The sequence below is a fragment of the Microcaecilia unicolor genome, chromosome 11 (genome assembly GCF_901765095.1).
Source record: "Microcaecilia unicolor chromosome 11, aMicUni1.1, whole genome shotgun sequence".
In the NCBI taxonomy this organism is placed as follows: domain Eukaryota; kingdom Metazoa; phylum Chordata; class Amphibia; order Gymnophiona; family Siphonopidae; genus Microcaecilia; species Microcaecilia unicolor.
Window position 1 is genome coordinate 32,450,335 of NC_044041.1, and position 19,363 is coordinate 32,469,697.

General features: G+C 44.9%; 1 protein-coding gene across 3 annotated transcripts in view; it reads left to right on the top strand.

Annotated features, from left to right (window-relative positions):
- Nucleotides 1-18,204, top strand: part of TMEM116 (transmembrane protein 116) — a 94,624-nt gene extending 76,420 nt beyond the window's left edge. For all 3 annotated transcript variants that reach the window (XM_030219758.1, XM_030219757.1, XM_030219756.1), the window contains exons 8-11: nt 25-142; nt 511-655; nt 6,421-6,497; nt 16,861-18,204. In XM_030219758.1, the coding sequence (XP_030075618.1) occupies nt 25-142; nt 511-655; nt 6,421-6,497; nt 16,861-17,058 (538 nt within the window). In that variant the 3' untranslated portion in view covers nt 17,059-18,204. The remainder of the gene's footprint in view (nt 1-24; nt 143-510; nt 656-6,420; nt 6,498-16,860) is intronic.
- The last annotated feature ends 1,159 nt before the right edge of the window (nt 18,205-19,363 follow it).

Below are 19,363 nucleotides of genomic sequence, written 5' to 3' on the forward strand. Positions count from 1 at the left end.
AATCCTTCTTTTTTTGAAATGCAGGTGTCTCCTACTCCATACGGGGGTGCCAAACCCAAACAGCTCCATCTGTACGGGCTTGTATTTCTACGGAAGTGGCGTGTTCCAAGTCACCTTCCTAGTCACTGTGATAGCCACTGTGGTAGGAAATGCTTTTCAAATTTACAAAGATATAAATTATGAATATTATCCTATTACGGTAGGGATAATCATGCTTAGAAAGTGCATGCACAATGCTGTGGCCAGGGGTATCAGAAGTGTGTACGTTTTTATAATCTCTTTTGTAGTGGGGTGGGGTGGTTGGGGGAATTGGTATTTGTGCTAAAATAGATGGTTCTGTTGCTCAGTTTTTTTTTTCTGTTTATTGTGTGCTTGTATTTGAACTAAGAAAATGATTTAAAAACGCTCTTTGTAGAAAAACTGATTTATTTGCATGATTAATGTTGTATTCTCTGCATCTGGTTAGACGGAGTTGCTGTTTCAGAATGCTGTCTGTTTTCACCACCATAGGTTTTGCTCCTGAAAGCCTGTGTTTTGTATAAAAAATACACTAGCTGCTTGACATCTGTGAGTGATCAGAAGTGGGCAGTGATCAGTGTGGCAAAGCAGCGGATGGTTCTCTATCCAGTGGTATTTTTCATCTGTTGGACACCAGGTTAGTGTGAAAGCAAACTAAAAGATGACAGAATAGGACTGGTTTGTGGAAAAGCTGAGGTGCTAGACTTAAACATTTGTCCTTGGTCTGCAAGTGGTGATGTGTGTTTAAATCCCAGTTCTGATCAGGGGTGGACTGACCATTCGGGAACCAGGCAGTGCCCCAGGGCCCAGAGGCTGTGTCCAGTTTCCCGCTGCCGCACACTACAGCCCCCACGGGGCCCTGGTGGTCTAGTGGCTGCTGCCATTATTCTCCCTGGTTGCACCTCTGTGTTTACAAAATGGCTGCCGAGACTCCCGCGGTACATGCAAGAGGTGAAACTACTATGGAAAGTCTCGGCAGCCATTTTGTAAACACGGTGCCGTACCAGAGTAGAGGCAGTGGGTGGGCAGGAAAGAGAGGATTTATTTCCTGCCCCTGACGAAGCCACAGCCACTAGACCACCAGGGCTTCCAAGGTGGAGGGGGGATTTACAGCGGCAACACGGTGGGAGGGAGGCAGCACAGCGGGGGTGGGGCACTGGTGGCCGTGGCAACAATATAGTGGGGGGGGCCAGAGTAGTCTCAGTCCGCCCCTGCTTCTGATATGCTCCTTTTTTGCAGTAACCTAGGGGGTCTTTTACTAAAGCTTAGCTCGAGTTATCTGCAGCAGGGCCCATAGGAATAAAATGGACCCTGCTGCAGATAACTGAAGCTAAGCTTTAGTAAAAGACCCCTCTAGTCGTTAGAGCAGCAGACTGAGAACTAGAGCATCAAGGTCCAAATCTCACTGACACTCCTAGTGACCTTGGGCAAGTCAGATAACCTTCCACTGTCTCAGCTACAAATTTAGGGGTATTTTTACTAAGCTGCAGTAAAAAGTGGCCTTAGTGCGCCCTTATGTGTTTTATTTTTCCCTTGTTGAGGCCATTTTACTGCAGTCATAAAATGGCTGATTTTCTGTATTTTGTATTAATGGCTGTGTGCGTATATTTATACAATATAAACTATCTGCACTTTAAATTCTCCAAATGAAATATATTTAGCAACAGACCATCAGAGCAGTGGCGTTCCTGGCCTGGATGGCACCCGGGGCGGAGCGCCGATGCGCCCCCCCTGGGTACAGCGCCCCCCCGCTAAATGACACCCCCCCCCCGGGTGCACACCGCTGGGGGGGGGGTGCCGCGGCGCGCGCCTGCTCCGAGTTCGCTAAACTTCGCTTCGCTGCAGCTCCCTCTGCCCCAGAACAGGAAGTAGCCTGTTCCGGGGCAGAGGGAGCTGCAGTGAATGAGAGATGAAGTTTAGCGAACTCGAAGCAGGCGCACGCCGCGGCACCCCCCAGCGGCGTGCACCCAGGGCGGACCGCCCCCCCCCCCCCCTTGGTACGCCACTGCATCAGAGGTGAGCTTCCATTAAGATACCTAATTTTTTTGGAAGTAGGTGGAACACCTTATGTCATCATCAGTTCGTATAACAGTTCTTTTAAATTAAGTACATAAGTAATGCCACACTGGGAAAGACCAAGGGTCCATCGAGCCCAGCATCCTGTCCATGACAGTGGCCAATCCAGGCCAAGGGCACCTGGTGAGCTTCCCAAACGTACAAACATTCTATACATGTTATTCCTGGAATTGTTTATATGTATGGGGTTTTTTAAATTCTATTTTCCACTTATTTACTTATGCACTTTTTACTTTTTTTGCTACAAATTAAATACTTATCTTCAAATAGTCTTCCAAAGGGGATACATGCCAACACGTGTTTCGCCTATGCTTTTTCAAGCCAGTCCTCTTAATGTATACTGCCTAAAGGGAGCAGGATAAAATTACACTACAGTATACATGTATTTATTTATTTATTTATTGCACTTGTATCCCACATTTTCCCACCTATTTCCAGGCTCAATGTGGCTTACAGAGACCTGTAATGGCATCGCCATTTCAGGGTAGAAGATACATTTGGTATTACAGTGAGATCAAGGATGACATAGAAGAGATAGGCAAACAGTCATAGAAGGGTGTCGTTCAGCGTAAGGTAGAGTGGTGAGGTGTTGAATAATGACGCTATGGGTTCTCGTGATAGGCTTTGTTGAAGAGATAGGTTTTCAGAGATTTGCGGAAGTTGGAGATTTCATTAATTGTTTTCAAATTTGTTGGTAATGCATTCCACATCTTCATGCTCAGGTAGGAAAAGCTAGTCACGTGTGTTATTCTGTATTTTAATCCTTCGCAATTCGGGAAGTGTAGGTTGAGGAGTGTACGGGAAGATCTTTTAGCATTTCTGGAAGGTAAGTTTCTGAGATGGGCATCCTTTGTTTCCATTATGGCCGAAAACCGGGGACGACCATCTCTAAGGATGAGCTAAGGACGACCATCTCTAAGGTCGACATAAATGTTAGATTTGGGTATCCCCGATCGTATTATCGCAACGAAAAATGGACGCCCATCTTGTTTCAATAATATGGGTTTTCCCGCCCCTTCACGGGGTCGTCCTGCGAGGACGGCCCCAGGAAAACTTGGGCACCCCGTTCGATTATGCCCCTCTTAATGGGCTGTACGATCCAAGGGACAGAGGCTCAATTCTTGTTGGACAAACCCAAGGCTTTTTGCCCCATTTCTAGGCAGGCCAGTGTTTTGTGTCGTAAATTGAGTTTAGTAGCCTGGAAAATGGTATTGCAGTACTGGACATCACCGGATCCTCCCGCTTTTTGGCATTGGAGGAATCAGATACACCTTTTGGTCACGTGGGAGGCAAGGTCGGCGAGGGGCTCCCCGGGATGCAAGAAGAAATTTTTTCAGATTTGCAGTCTCTTAGTCCTCGGAGTTACAGCTTAATAGTGAACAAAGTATAGATTTAAGATCTTTAAGAGCAAAATATTGTCCAGTTTGGTTTGTAGCTATCGCTATAGATGATTGGGACATTAGGTGGGGGGGAGGGGGGAAGTAGGATTGGGGAGGGGTGGATAGGGAGGGGGATTTATGAGTTTTTGGGAGGCCTCTTTAGTGGGAAGAGGTTGTAAGGGGTGTTGGGGGGGTGTCTCTTGGTGTAGGGAAGGGATGTTAAACCTGTTGATGCGAGTACCTTTGGTACTGTTAATGGTATGTGTTGGGTGTAGAGTGGTGTAATCATATGTTAGCATTTAAGTTGGGATCTAACTAATAAAGTTACATCAAGTAATAGGATTTATGTAATATTAAAGTTTTATCAGGATGACATTTGCAGCTCGCCTGCTGTTGCAGGAATGGGTTTATACATTCCATAACTAGAAAGGGGGAGGCGATGAAAGGATAAAAATTTGATGACGGTTTATACTATTCGAGCTTCACTGGACATGGTTTAAGTTCGACTGTTGTGTATTCACTGATGCAATTGTTACCTTTGTACTGTCTTCAATAAAAAACGTTGAAACATAAAATATATATATATATTACCTCATGAACACTTACCTCCACCCATTTTGTAGACAGTAAAGGCTCACATTTTATTCCTGTGCTAACCAGTTAGCATGCACTTATGCAGATGTGCTATTTAGTGCAAAAATGTCCACTCTCTGCCTTCTGACATACCCCTGAAAAAAAAAATATTTTTTTTTAGGACATGGTTAGCACATGCACATTGAGCAGTTACTGAAGGTCGCTTGAGCACGTCCCTCGGTAGGCCATTTTAAGCAGCGCTAGGTACACATTAGCGCCTAACGCAGCTAAAAGGGGCTCTTAGTTTGTAAATGTGTTGGGGACAGGGAAATACCTAGTGTACCTAAACTTACCTCGCCTTGAGCTACTGCCTCAAGGTCCAGGTTGAGAGCTATTGGTCTAGACGCCTTAGTAAAGGGTAAAGGGTCATGGATTTGATATACTGCCTTTGTGTGGCACAACCAAAGTGGTTTACATTTATTATATACGGGTACTTTCTCTGTCCCCAGTGAGCTTTCAATCTAAGTTTTGTACTTGGAGCAGTGGAGGGTTATGTCACTTACCCAGGCTCACTTGAAAAAGGACTCATTTTCAAAGCACTTGGGGCCCTGTTTACTAAGCCGCGCTGTAGGCGCACTTAACGTTTTTAGCGCACGCTAACACTAGTGACACCCATAAGAATATAAGGGTGTCTCTAGCATTAGCGCACACTAAAAACGCTAGCGCACCTTAGTAAACAGGGTCCTAAGACATACAAAGTACTATAGTAACCTATGGTACTTTGTGTCAAAGTGCTTTGAAAATGAGCCCCTTGTATGAGGGGGAAAAGGAGCACTATTTATTCAATTGTACTGGTGCAGGGCTAGTCAGAGACATGCTCGGGGCCCAAGACATAAAATAAGTGAAAACGGTAACGGAATTCAAACATGCGTGGGATAAACATAAAGGAATCCTGTTCAGAAGGAAAGGATCCTCAGGAGCTTAACCGAGATTGGATAGCAGAGCCGGTAGTGGGAAGCGGGGCTGGAGGTTGGGCGGCGGGGATAGTGCGGGGCAGACTTATACGGTCTGTGCCAGAGCCGGTGGTTGGGAGGCGGGGCTAGTGCTGGGCAGACTTATATGGTCTGTGCCCTGAAGAGCACAGGTACAAATCAAAGTAGGGTATACACAAAAGTAGCACACATGAGTTGTCTTGTTGGGCAGACTGGATGGACCATGCAGGTCTTTTTCTGCCGTCATCTACTATGTTACTATGTAAGTGGGCCTCCTGGACATCTCTTAGTTTTGCCAATGTTGCTCCTCATGGAAGTGCATTTTGGTGCCAGTTTCTAGTGCTTTTTTTTTTTGTTACATTTGTACCCTGCGCTTTCCCACTCATGGCAGGCTCAATGCGGCTTACATGGGGCAATGGAGGGTTAAGTGACTTGCCCAGAGTCACAAGGAGCTGCCTGTGGCTGAAGTGGGAATCGAACTCAGTTCCTCCGTTCCACAGGACCAAAGTCCACCACCCTAACCACTAGGCCACTCTGCAAACTTAATTTCAGTCTTAGGAATGGTATGGAAGCATCTGAAAAGTTCAGCTTAAGGTTGAACTATGATCTTAGGAATTCAAGGTCAAAGTCAGTGATTCCCAGACTTGTACCTGAGGAACCTCAGCCAGTCAGGGTATCCACAAAATATATGCAAATCAATCTCATGACTATTCCTTGTGGATATTCTGAACATCTGACTGGCTGGGGTTCCTCCGAGACAGGTTTGGGAATCATTACCCTCCAAATAGTATATGGGTATGGCTTTGTAAACAGGCATATATGGCTTGTTCTACATCAGGGGTGTCTCAACCCAGTCTTCGGGGGACATCTAGCCAGACAGAGTTTCAGGATATGCCCACTGAATATGCATGAGATAGATTTGCATATCATGAAGGCAGTGCATGCAAATCTAGCTCATTCATATCCATTGGGTATATCCTGAAAACCAAACTGGCTATGTTGAGAACCCCTGCTCTAGAATAGGCTCGTCCAAGTTCAGTCCTTGAGGGCTGTAAGCAAACCAGGTTTTGAGGATATCTGTAATGAATATGCATGAGAGATGTAATGGGCATGCAAATCTCTCTCATACATATTCATTAGGGGTATTCTGAAACCTTGCCTGTTTGCAGCCCTCAAGGACTGAACTTAGGACAAGCCTGCTCTTGGAGAAAATGCTTTGATACAAAATACCCTTTTAAAGGAAGCCACACAGCTTTGGCATGTGCAGAATTTGTTTCATTAATCTTAACTAAAAGCATACACACTGGAGATGCAGAACAGCAATAAGCAGAAAGCAGAGATTTGAGATAATCGAGTGTAGCTTTATATCATTCTTTTTACAGCTGCTGTTCTTTCAACTTCAAAGCTGATTGATCCAGAGGAACACACCGATTTCCACATCATACTGTCTTTTCTTCAGGTAAATCCCCTCATAATATTTCTGCTCACTGTTATTTATTTATTTATTTGTTGCATTTGTATCCCACATTTTCCCACCTATTTGCAGGCTCAATGTGGCTTACATAGTACCGTGATGGCAATCGCCAATTCCGGTATGAGAAAGTTCCGGTATGAGTGGTATTGCGTTAAAGTTCATGAGTGACAAAGTAAATTAGGAAGTCAAGGAGAAAGAGTTAAGTTTTGTCCAGTTCTAGTATAAGTTTCGTTGTGTTGCAGGGTTCAGGTGTTTAGGTTGGATCGTTATGGTATGCCTTTTTGAACAAGTTGGTTTTTAATGATTTCTGGAAGTTTGTTAGGTCGTGCATTGTTTTCATGACGTTTGGTAGTGCATTCCATAGTTGCGTGCTTATGTAGGAGAAGCTGGATGCATATTTTGATTTATATTTTAGTACTTTGCAGCTAGGGTAGTGGAGATTTAGGTATGTGCGTGCTGACCTTTTTGTGTTTCTGGTTGGTAAGTCTATGAGATCTGCCATGTAGACTGGGGCCTCTCCGTGAATTATTTTATGAACCAGGGTGCAGATTTTGAATGCAATTCTTTCTTTGATTGGGAGCCAATGCAGTTTTTCTCTTAAGGGTTTGGCGCTTTCGTATCTTGTTTTTCCAAATATGAGTCTGGCTGCGGTGTTTTGGGCAGTTTGGAGTTTCTTAATGATTTATTCTTTGCATCCGGCATAGATTGCGTTACAGTAGTCTAGGTGACTTAGCACCATTGATTGTACCAGGCTGCAGAATATTTCCCTCGGGAAGAAAGGTTTTACTCGTTTGAGTTTCCACATTGAGTGGAACATTTTCTTTGTTGTAGTTTTCGCTTGGCTTTCTAGATACAAGCTAGGGGTTCCCAAATCTGTCCTGGGGTCTCCCCAGCCAGTCAGGTTTTCAAGATATCCACAATGAATATTCATGAGAGAGATTTGCATTCAGTAGAGGCAGTGTATGCAACTCTCTTTCTCATGAATATTCATTGTGGATATCCTGAAAACTTGACTGGCTGCAGTTCCCTAGGAGAGGTTTGCGAACCACTGATACAAGCTGTCTATAGTAGCGTTTCCCAAGTCAGTCTTGGAGTATTCCCTTGCCAGACAGGTTTTCAGGATATCCACAATGAATATGCAGGGGATTCATTTGTATATACTCCTTCCATTGAATGCAGATTTCTTTCATGCATATTCATTGTGGATATCCTGAAAATCTGACTGGGAAGGGGATACTCCATGACCAATTTGGGAAACACTGGTCTATAGGCTTAGCTCCCTTTAAGTGGCACATGCCCATCGGGGAGCTCACTGGTGCAGCTCAAGTGGTGATGGAATATTGTGTTCCATTACACACATGCTCTTCTGTAACCTGCATAACCTACTGATCAGCTGTTCGAGCCGTGTGGCATTTTATGTCTACAATATCTATACAATTCAAAGAACCAATTATTCCGAACCACATAGGCTGTGGAGGGAGAGGGAGCGGTAAGAACCTTTTATTTATTTATCTGTTACATTTGTATCCCACATTTCCCCACCTATTTGTAGGCTCAATGTGGCTTACATAGTACCAGAGAGGCGTTTGCAAGGATAACCCTGCCTGGTTATCCTACTTGCTCATTCCTTCTGATGAATTTGTATAGTTTCTCGTCTTGATTTTGCTGTGTCAATTGCTCATGAGGAGGATTATTGATCATGTATTTTCTAAAATAATTATTAGTTTGGATCACATCGGTTGCCTTGGTGATCTAGTAACAAGCCCCACGCTGCTTAAAGTTAGCGCAGGGTGAGTACTGAGTACATGGATTCTGTATCTGCCAAGTCTCCCATACTGTTGGCAGCCCCTGCTTCAGAGATCCATCTCCCAAAACCAACTTAGAAAACTCCCACAGAATCCAGGAGACTCAGGACTAGCCAACCACTTTCTCTCTCCCTGCAGGTGGCCACAAGCAACTTCAAATCTATCCCCTGACATGTCCCCCTGCAAGGTTAACAGACAGACCTGTCTGGGGGGGAGGGATGACTTAGTGCACAATTCTGGCAGAAAAGTGCTTTGGAGATGGGGCATGGGCTGGAAGGCAGGCTCAAAATTAGACCTGCTTGGCATCTCAGATTCTGAAGCTGATTATAGGAAGTTAGGTTTTTCTGTTTTCAATTTGTGAGCCTTGAATAGAAGGCTATAATTTGGCTTCCTTCACTGTAGGATTCTTTCCTTGCATGCCTGATTGCCCTATTTCCCAGGGCACTTCTTGTTTAGGTATGGGTTAAGTTCAATTTTGCATTAGAATTTTTCTAGTGAAACACTACTATTCCGAACTAGCTGTATTTTGCTGTCTTATATCACTTTATTTGATTTTGGATTAAAAAAAAAAAGATAATAGACAAAGAAAAAAAAAAGCACAGTTCTTCAAGGTGCTGCCATAGATTAGCAGTAGCCAGGGCTGCCGAGAGACTGAGCCGGACCCAGGGTAGGGCCGCTGCCACCCCCCCCCCCCCCAGGATCGGCACCACTGCCGCCCTCCCAAGATCACCACTTCCACCCACCACAACTGCAAATGCCTTGGCTGCATGGCCTTCCTTTGCGTCTGCTTTTTCTCTCACGTCGCGCATGTGCGGCCTGAGGGGAAATGCAGCCACTTGGCAGGCAATGCGGCAGAGTGAAGAGCAGCGCTGGAGGAAGACCTCTTCTGCTGGTGGGGACCTGCTGTGTCTGCTCCTCCTCAGCCTCCAAGGAGGGCCCAGCGCCGGAGTTTTCTCTCTTCTGCTCCTGTCGGAACGCAATCACCCAAGTCCCATCAGGAGCAGGAGAGAGAGAGAGAGAGAGATCCTGGCGCCGGGCCCCCCTTGGAGGCCCGGGCCTGGGGAATTTTGCCCCCCTGCCCCCCTCTTGGCGGCCCTGGCAGTAGCCAAGTAGAACCTCCTTTAGAACCCATTTGAGTCTTAAATCATCTTCTCCCACTTATGAAACATCATCAAAATAGCTGGTTTGTGAGAACAGTTCTGTAACCAATCCACCCATTACCTTTTAAATTCAACCAAAGTGGTCTTCCACTTTGCTTTTAAACCTGGATCCTCCTGAGACAGGCCAACTGAGGGGAAGAATACATTTCCACAAGGGCGAAGAAAAACTACCCACCCATCCTAGGCCAAGAGCCTGGAGATCCGCAGCCTCCCTTTTTGTTCTCTGAACAATCTTCACCAAGTGACTCTTAATCGCCTCTATATCTTTGGACAAAATAAGTACGTGTATACAATATGTAAACAGCTTTGATTGTAACCACAGAAAGGCAGTATATCAAGCCCCATCCCCTCATGGACCGATGCTCAGAACCTAATGCCATTGCTAGAGCCGATTAGAGCTGGTGTTAACCTGCACTGGACGTTCAGAGGGATCTAGTGCAGGAAACACACGTACCAAAGATTAGTGCAAATAGTATTTAAATGTAGTCAAATGGATGCAAATGAGGTCATGTCCTATTCCCTCCCCATGATCAGAGAACAGCACATAAAACAAAGCCACTCTTACCACTGGGAACCTAATGTCAAATCGGAGCTTGCACTGGTGTTTTTGAAGGGAGGATTGCCCATTATTTTCTTCTTAAAATCTGCTGGTTTTGATTTAATTTGGAAGCAGAAGGAAGCCCCTGCAAGCTTCTAAGCACTGGGAGTGAGAGATACATATGTGCAGTGGCGTAGCAAGGCCGACTGCCACCACCCCCCCGGGTGCAGCAGCATCCGTCATCCCCCCAGGGTGCAGCACGATACCCCCCCCCCCAGTGCAATGACACCCCCCCGGCGCATCAAGCCCCCCCCCCCCCAGCACAATGACACCCCCCTCCCCGGGTGCATTCTTGACTGTTGGAGAGTGCAGAGAGCAGCTGCGCACCTGTCAGCTCCGCTGGCTCCCTGCTCCCTCTGCCCCGGAACAGGAAGTAACCTGTTCCGGGCAGAGGGAGCAGGGAACCAGAGGAGCCGACAGGCGCGGCTGCTCTCTGCACCCTCCAGCAGCGTGCACCCGGGGTGGACTGCCCCCACTGCCCCGCCCTTCCTACACCATTGCATGTGTGTGAGTGTGAGCAAAGCCAAAAATGAAAGCACATATTGGTGCCCGATTTCTGCACTTAAATATAAGCCTTCCAGTGAAAAAAAAATTATTTTGAAAGGCTTATATTTAAAGTCTCAGAGGAACAGCACTGATGTGTGCTTCATTTCCAGGTTTGCCTGGGCAAGCGCATGAGAGCCGTGCTTACTGCAAAGGTTTTGTGCACATGCACCAGGCACATTCCCCTCCCTCTTACAGTGCACACAAAATTTGCATGGCATTAGTTTCCAGCATTAAACAGCTGTTTTCCGGTGTTGTTCCTGTGCTATTTACTAATAGCACCGGAGTTCTGAGCATCGACCCATCAGTGTGGGGATGAGCTCCCTGGATACGCTCATTCTACTGCTACCAGGCATACACAAACTTGTTAAAGACCATCCCTCCCAACTAAGCTTACAAACTACTACTACTACTTAACATTTCTAGAGCGCTACTAGGTTTACGCAGCGCTGTACAGTTTAACAACGAAGGACAGTCCCTGTTCAAAGGAGCTTACAATCTAAAGGACGAAATGTCAAGTTGGGGCAGTCTAGATTTACTGAATAGAGGTATAGTGGTTAGGAGCGAAAGGCGACATTGAAGAGGTGGGCTTTGAGCAAGGATTTAAAGATGGGCAGGGAGGGGGCCTGGCGTACGGGCTCAGGAAGTTTATTCCAAGCATGGGGTGAGGCGAGGCAGAAAGGGCGGAGCCTGGAGTTGGCGGTGGTGGAGAAGGGTACTGACAGGAGGGATTTGTCTTGAGAACGGAGGTTACGGGTAGGAATGTAAGGGGAGATGAGGGTAGGGAGGGGCTGTAGATCGAGTGCGTTTGTAGGTTAATAGGAGAAGCGTGAACTGTATGCGGTATCTGATCGGAAGCCAGTGAAGTGACTTGAGGAGAGGGGTTATAAGACCAGGACAGATAAGAGATTAGGAGTTTCATTTATTATGGGAATGATTAAAACATGGCTATTAAACAGGCAGCCTAAGGGGTTAAGATTTAAAAGCAGCCTCAGAAAGGTAGGCTTTGAGTCTGAATTTAAATAGGGCCAGAACTGAAGCATGATGTAGACTCAGGAAGTCTATTCCGAGCAAAGAAGTGGCCTTGGCTTGGTTCACCTCTTTTCTTAACGGAACTTTTATAGTCATGTCTAAAGTACTACTAAGTAAAGAGTTTTCAAATGAAATATGGAGTACTACAGGGATTGGCTCTCTCACCAGTTTTATTCAATATATATCTTAGCCCATTACTTGCTTTATTTAATTCAATCATTTGGACTCAGTACCTATTGCTACGCAGATGAAATCTTAATAGCAGCTAAATTCTTTAGTTTCTAACTTATCTAATCTTTAAAACTGTTTATCAGCACTAACCCATTGGGTAAAGACAAATTGTCTGACGTTAAATATTGAGAAATAATACTATGCTAGATTACAGGCTAAACAAATCCACCTATTATACGTATTTTATTTGGTAAAACTATGATACTAGTAAATAGTTTCAAGTATTTAGGAGTTATTGGCTGTAATCTGAATTTTGATGAGCAAGTCTCCAAATTAATAATAAAGGGTTCTTTATACCCTTTGTCAATTGAGATCAGTAAAGCATTGCTTTATTTATTTAGATTTTGCTCACACCTTTTTCATTAGTAGCTCAAGGTGAGTTACATTCAGGTACTCTGGATATTTCTCTGTCCCAGGAGGGCTCACAATCTAAGTTTGTACCTGAGGCAATGGAGGGTTAAGTGATTTGCCCAAGATCACAAGGAGCAGCAGTGGGATTTGAACCGGCCACCTCTGGATTGCAAGGCCGGTGCTCTAACCACTAGGCCACTCCTCCACTCAGCAACATTCCATGTAGAATCACCAATAATAGCAACATTCCATGTAGAATCTCAAATAGTAGCAACGTTCGATGTTCCACTGCACTAACCACTAGGCTACTCCTCCACTAGCAACATTCCATGTAGAAGCCTGCCCTTGCAGATCAGCAATGCGGCCGCGCAGGCTTCTGTGAGTCTGACGTCCTGCACATATGTGCAGGACGTCAGACTCACAGAAACAGAAGCCTGTGCGGCTTTGTTGCTGATCTCAAAGGGCAGGCTTCTACATGGAATGTTGCTAGTGGAATAGCAACATTCCATGTAGAATCTCAAATAATTTATTTGGATTTTGCTCACACCTTTTTCAGTAGTAGCTCAAGGAGGGCTCACAATCTAAGTTTGTACCTGAGGCAATGGCGGGTTAAGTGACTTGCCCAAGGTCACAAGAAGCAGCAGTGGGATTTGAACCAGCCACCTCTGGATTGTAAGACCGGTGCTCTAACCACTAGGCCACTCCTCCACTGCTTTGATGAACCCACTCTACACACATTAATACATATGTGCCTGGTCTCAAAATTAGACTACTCTTATGTTCTTATGACTATGGTAATGGCGCACTCAAAATTAGACTGCCAGGTACTTGTGACCTGGCTTGGCCACTGTTTGGAAAACAGGATACTGAGCTAGATGGACCATTGGTCTGACCTAGTGTGGCTACTCTTATGTTCTTATGACTATGGTAATGGCGCACTCAGATCTGAAACAACTACAAACATGGCAGTTAGGCTACTGGGGTGGGGGGCTCATTTTCAAATCACTTAGATATACAAAGTTCCATAGATTATTATAGGGCTCATTTTTGAGAGAGAAAAACATCTAAAAAGTGGCATAAAGCAACATTTGAATGTCCAAATCAGTATTTTCAAAACCTATTTTTCAGATGTTTTTCTATGCTGTTCTTCAGCAATGTGTCCAAATCTCAAGGGAGCAGCATGTCAGGGGCATGTTAAGAGCGGGATATGAGTGTTCCTAAGACTTAGAGACATTTTTCATCCATAATGGAATAAAGCAAAACTGTCCAGGACTAAAACTAAGATGTTTTGAGCTAGACCTGTTTTTACAACGAATAAGGCACAAAAAGGTGCCCTAAATGACCACTGCAGGAAATCAGGGGTGACCCCCCCCCCTCCCAACCCCCAACAATGTGAATAAAAATATGACTTACCAGTCTCTATGACAGCTTCAGATGTTAAAGGCAGGTCTATTAGAGCAGCATGCAGGTCCCTGGAGTAGTGTAGTGGTCTGTGCAGTGCACTATGGAGTGGGGGACTCAGGTCCCTACCTCCCTCTACCTTTCACACTTGTGGAAACTGAAAAAGCTGCTCAGCCGTGAGTTAGGCTGTTTAAATAATTTGGTGACCACCACTTGAGCAGCGTTTTTTGGACCGGGTGTTCGTGTTTCCCCCGAAGAAGCCCTTTCGGCGAAACGGGACTGTTGGGTGGGGAACCCCGTTTCCGAGGCTGCGTAGAGCTAAGTGTTTTTCACACATTATATGTTGTTTGAATTTTGGGACACACAGAGGGGCATAATCGAACGAAAACGTCTATCTCCATGGGTGTTTATCTCCGAGAACGGGTCCGTGAAGGGGCGGACCGAACCGTATTTTCGAAAAAAATAGACGTCCATGTTTTATTCGACAATTTGTGAGCTGGGCGTTTTTGTTTTTCAGCGATAATGGAAAATGAAAGCGCCCAGCTCAAAAACGAATAAATCCAAGGCATTTGTTCGTGGGAGGGGCCAGGAGTCGTAGTGCACTGGTCCCCCTCACATGCCAGGACACCAACCGGGCACCCTAGGGGGCACTTTTACAAAAACAAAAAAAAAAGGTTAAAAAAGCTCCCAGGTGCATAGCACCCTTCCCTTGTGTGTTGAGCCCCTCAAAACCCACTGCCCACAAGTCTAAACCATTACTATAGCCCTAAGGGGTGAAGGGCGGCACCTACATGTGTGTACAGTGGGTTTGGGGGGTTGGACAACTAATAAGCATTAAGCAGCACAATTGTAACAGGTAGGGGGGGGATGGGCCTGGGTCCACCTGCCTGAAGTCCACTGCACCCCCTAACAACTGCTCCAGGGACCTGCATACTGCTGCCAGGGAGGTGGGTATGACATTTGAGGGTGAAAATAAAAAGTTGTGAAACATCATTTTTTGTGGTGGGAGGGGGTTAGTGACCACTGGGGGAGTCAAGGGAGGTCATCCCCGATTCCCTCTGGTGGTAATCTGGTCATTTAGGGCACTTTTTGGGGCCTTATTCGTGAAAAAACAGGGTCCAGGAAAAGTGCCCTAAATTCTAGCTACAAACGCATACTTTTTTTCCATTATCGGCGAAAGACGCCCATCTCTGTTCGGGTGATAACCATGCCCCAATCCCGCCTTCAAACAAAAAAAAACAGCACCATGGGCCTTTAAAAATGGAACACAGGCTCATTCATTAAAGAACTGTGTTCCATTTTTAAAGGCCCGTGGTGCTGTTTTTTTTTTTTGTTTGTTTGTTTTTTTTGTTTGGACTTTAGTTTGTACTTTGTTCCCTCTCTTTTGTTATATCCAATCCCGCCTTCACCATGCCTCCGACACGCCTCCATCAACTTTGTACGCTTCCGCGATGGAGTGCAGTTGAAAACGTCCAAGTTCGGCTTTCGATTATACCGTGTTATTCATTTTTGTGAGATAAACTTCCATCTCCCGATTTAGGTCGGAACTTGGGTGTTTTTCTCGTTCGATTATAAGCAGGCCAATGGATCAAGCATTTTTTAGAAAACATAAAAAAATATATATTTTGTTCCACGTAAAGGGAGGTGGTTGGACCGAGACCAAGGATTGATTTATGGTGATTCACTAATCAGAGTGTTACCAGCGGTTGTGCTGGATTTTCACAAGTCTGAGGTCTCTTCCGGGCTCCGTTCTTTGTTCTAGTCTCACTTTCTGTGTTAGTAAACCCGCAGGATACAAATGCAACAAATAATAATTTACTCAAACTTTTGAAAGTGATTAATGGCAGTGAAGAGGGAATCAAAGAAACTGTGAAACCCAATTTAGTATGCATATCTCTTGTATGAATGAGTTGGGCTTTCCTATTAATAATGGAGATCCTGATTTTATTTGCTTTATGTTATTCACTGGAATTAATTTTTTGCATTGTAAACTGGTTTATCTATATAATAACCTAAATTGGACCATGTAATCTCAAAATACACTCATTTTTGAATGTGTGTGTGGGGGGGGGGGGGGGGGAGTCTCATTAAACACCAGGTCCTATCTTTTACTTCAAAGACCTCTTTGCGGCTGAGTTTAATCATTGACAAGAACCCCCTCCATCCATTGGCGCAAAAAATTCAAGTAATATGTGAATACAAAACTGTGAAAAATTAACCGTGAATAAACTGTACATTTTTGTGGCATAGTTGGGACTGTGACATTGAGCCTTTCATTGAACAGTAATTAAGTTATCTATAATAAACACAGACATATTGCACAGCAAGGTGAAAATACCAGAGGTTGTAACTGGCAGTGGAGATGATAAGCACAGATAAGAATGATTTACCCAGTAAGTGGAATTGCCCAGTATCAGTGTAGGAAGATTTCCACAATCTACTCTAGTGAGACTAGCTCCACAACATGAAGTTTCAGGGAAAGAGAAATATGACCTGTCCCCCAACAAGACTGGCAAGTCCTTGAGAAGTCCCCTTCTGTAGGTCAGAGCATAGCTCCAGCCACAAAGCTAAAGGTATACTGCCTTTGAGGAGTACGTATAGTTCCAATCTTTGGCCAGCAAGAGCTGCTAGAATATCCCCCCCCCCCCTTTCTCCAGTTCTGTGCTGCCTCCATGCTTGCCCGACCCTGATGGATGTAGGATTTGATCCCAGCTTCTGCATGCTGCCATGCAACATCCCGAACCATGAAACTAGCCCTGCATGGTCAAATCTGAAGGGTCATTTTTAAAAATGTGTTATTGCACAGAACAGTTTTGTTGCGCTACATTTATATTACGAAATACCTGCCAGAAGCTTCCTTATGCAGCTGCATCCTGTAAAAATGCTAAAAAGTGTTAACTTAAGTCTGTCGTATAGAAGGTCACCACTAGGCAGCATGGTGGGAAGAGCCTGAATTTATTAAAGGGAGCCAAGTGGTGGTGTAAAAATTATTCTAACAGTTGTGCTCTATTAAAATGCTTTCATCCTTTTCTGATGCCTGGGACAGTACTCCAGGCCTCTCACGGGCATCAGTGCCAGAGAACATGGGAGAACTTATACATTTTGTCATGCATGTCAAGGAAGGAGAGTCTTATTCAGCTAATAAGCTGATATAATTGATCACAGTAAGTTGTAATTGTTAAATGCCAGTGAAGGAAGTTGAATTATCTATGCTGTATTTCCTATAGGCATTGACAGCTGTATCCCAGGGGCTACTGAACTGTCTTGTGTATGGAAGGACACAGCAAATGCTTTCCTACAAGAAACAAGTAACACGCTGTGATGAGGCAACACAGACTCTGCTTTCACGCCAGCAGAAGAAATTTTATGCCAGCATCCAACCCACCACTACTTGTGCAGACTCGGCAACCAGCACAGGGCTCTGAGACCACTCGTCTGGCTAGTGACTAGCCGTGTACCTTCCTCGAGCAGCACAGGACGAGGCTGCCAAGACTATACTCAACTAAAGTATTTATTTATCATCGCATGAATGCTGTGGTGTTCTACGATCAGCAAAACGAATACCACAGATCTGGAAATTTTGCCGAAGGAATGGCAGTGGAACCAGTAAGACTCTAAAGATTTAAGGTAATTGGATCACAGAAAACGGAAAAGCTTAGCAAAAAAAAACCAAAAAACTGGAAAGCAAAAAACTAAGTTAATTCAATTCGTTCGTAATTCTACCTTGAGCATTGGGAGAGGTGTATTACAAAATGTACAACCATTTCATCTTCTGAAAACTAAAGATCCAGTGAAAGCAAACATGGACTTACAGTAAAGAGATTACAAAGAAACATTTTTTTTATGAAGAATGGTATTATTCAAAAATGATTGGTTGTAAGGACATGTATCTAGCAGGAGCTTAGCCAGAGGTGGGCCTACAGGGTTCAAACCCATAGCTGGCAGCGATTCCCAGGCCCTACCAGTTGATTCACTCCAGAGCTTCTCTCTGGCAACCACCTGCACTGCGGCATCAAAACCTTATAAGTAGCACTTCCTTTTCATGGTCTTACAAGAATCGTGAAGGAATGCATCCTGCCCAGAATGGTAGGTACAAATCTGGCCACCTCGTTGAGTAAAATTAATTGACCATGTAGGTCTTTAGCTGGTATGTAACTATGTAACAAAAAATGTGGCCCATGAGGTTTCAATTTGCATGTGTTACCAGATGCACATGGGGGGAAGGAAGGCAAAGCCGTGAGGAGTGGAATGGTAGACTCTGGTTGTTACTAGCAGTGGATGCCATGGTGGGGTGGGGCTCAGACCTGCATGTCTATTGATCTAATGGCCAACCATGTTAACCCTGGCTCCCCAGCCACCAAATGTGAGGTCTAGCTACATGCCTGAAATTATAGAATATGGAAGAACTGTGATGGACACCTGGTCAAAAGGAAATAAGATTTGATGGCATGTATTTGGATTCTGGAGCCAAAGAGCTAATTTAGTGCTGGAGGGAGTGATAAAGGGCAAAGAGGAGAGTAAAATAAAAGGCAAGCCTGTCTTAAATACCATCTTTCTCCCCTCCCCCCAACCCAGTGGCGTAGCCAAGGGTGGGCCCAGGCCCACCCACTTCCCAGCCCACCCACTTTAGGTTCAGGCCCACCAAATAGCAGCACACCTATAATGTGGCTGGCAGGGACCCCAAGCCCCACCAGCCAAAAACTCCCAACAACTTTTTGCTACTGGTGAAAATCTGGTATTTAAAAGGTATATGGGGGAGAGGGGATGTTTGAAAGACCATATGGCATGCAGGCAAGAGAGGGAGAAACCAAATTACTTGTAGGACAAGGTGGAGTGCTGCCCACCCAAACTTGGGTGTCTGGCTATGCCCCTGCCCCAACCTCCTTCTTACTATAAGTTGCAGGCCTCAGCCCCTCTCCACCATCCAGACCCACCTGCTGTTCTTCCCTCAGGGCTTCCAACATCACCCTTCTTCCTTCCTCCTACCTTGGCCCATGCAACCTTCTGCCACGTCTTCCTCCTGTCTCGGGCTGTAAAGGTTGCTGATGTTGTCTCCTTGGTTCCGGTTCAGTGATCCGGCGTAAAATCACTTGTACTTGTAAGAAGAGTTTACTCGTTTTTATGGAGTGTTTCTATATTCTTGCATTCTTCCAAGAGTATAGATTTATAAGTAGTTCTCTTTTGTATCATTAAACTATTTAATTAAAACAGCATCTTACTTGAATGTCTTTTGTTATATTCTAGAGAAATGTTGGAATTCTAGGGATATGCAAACTGCTCTGTCCTATTGCCTAGTGTTTGCGATGCCAGGCATGTGTCTTCTGCTCTGGGCATTTCTACATTACAGACTTGTAAAATTGAAACCGTTCAGGGCCCAGGCATTTTTCTTGCATTAAAGGAGTGTGGCTGCTGTGCTGGCCCACTTGACTGTGTGGAAATAAAGATAAAAAAAAAAGAAAGAAAGGTTATAGTTAGGGCTTCTGATTTTAACCAATCAACACCAATAAAGCGCTCTGATAAAAAAAAAAGATGTCTGTTGGATAAACACCAGAAAAACACCACTCCCCATGGTACTCGGTCACAGGGCTCACTTGGCTTATCTGGAATTCTCCAGTGCCTTTTGTGTGCTAATGACTTCTACATGGTACAAATGAACATATTTGGTTCCATCAGAGAAGTTACCCAGCAACAGTACCTGTGGCATAAAACACCGAAGGCTTGATTATACAG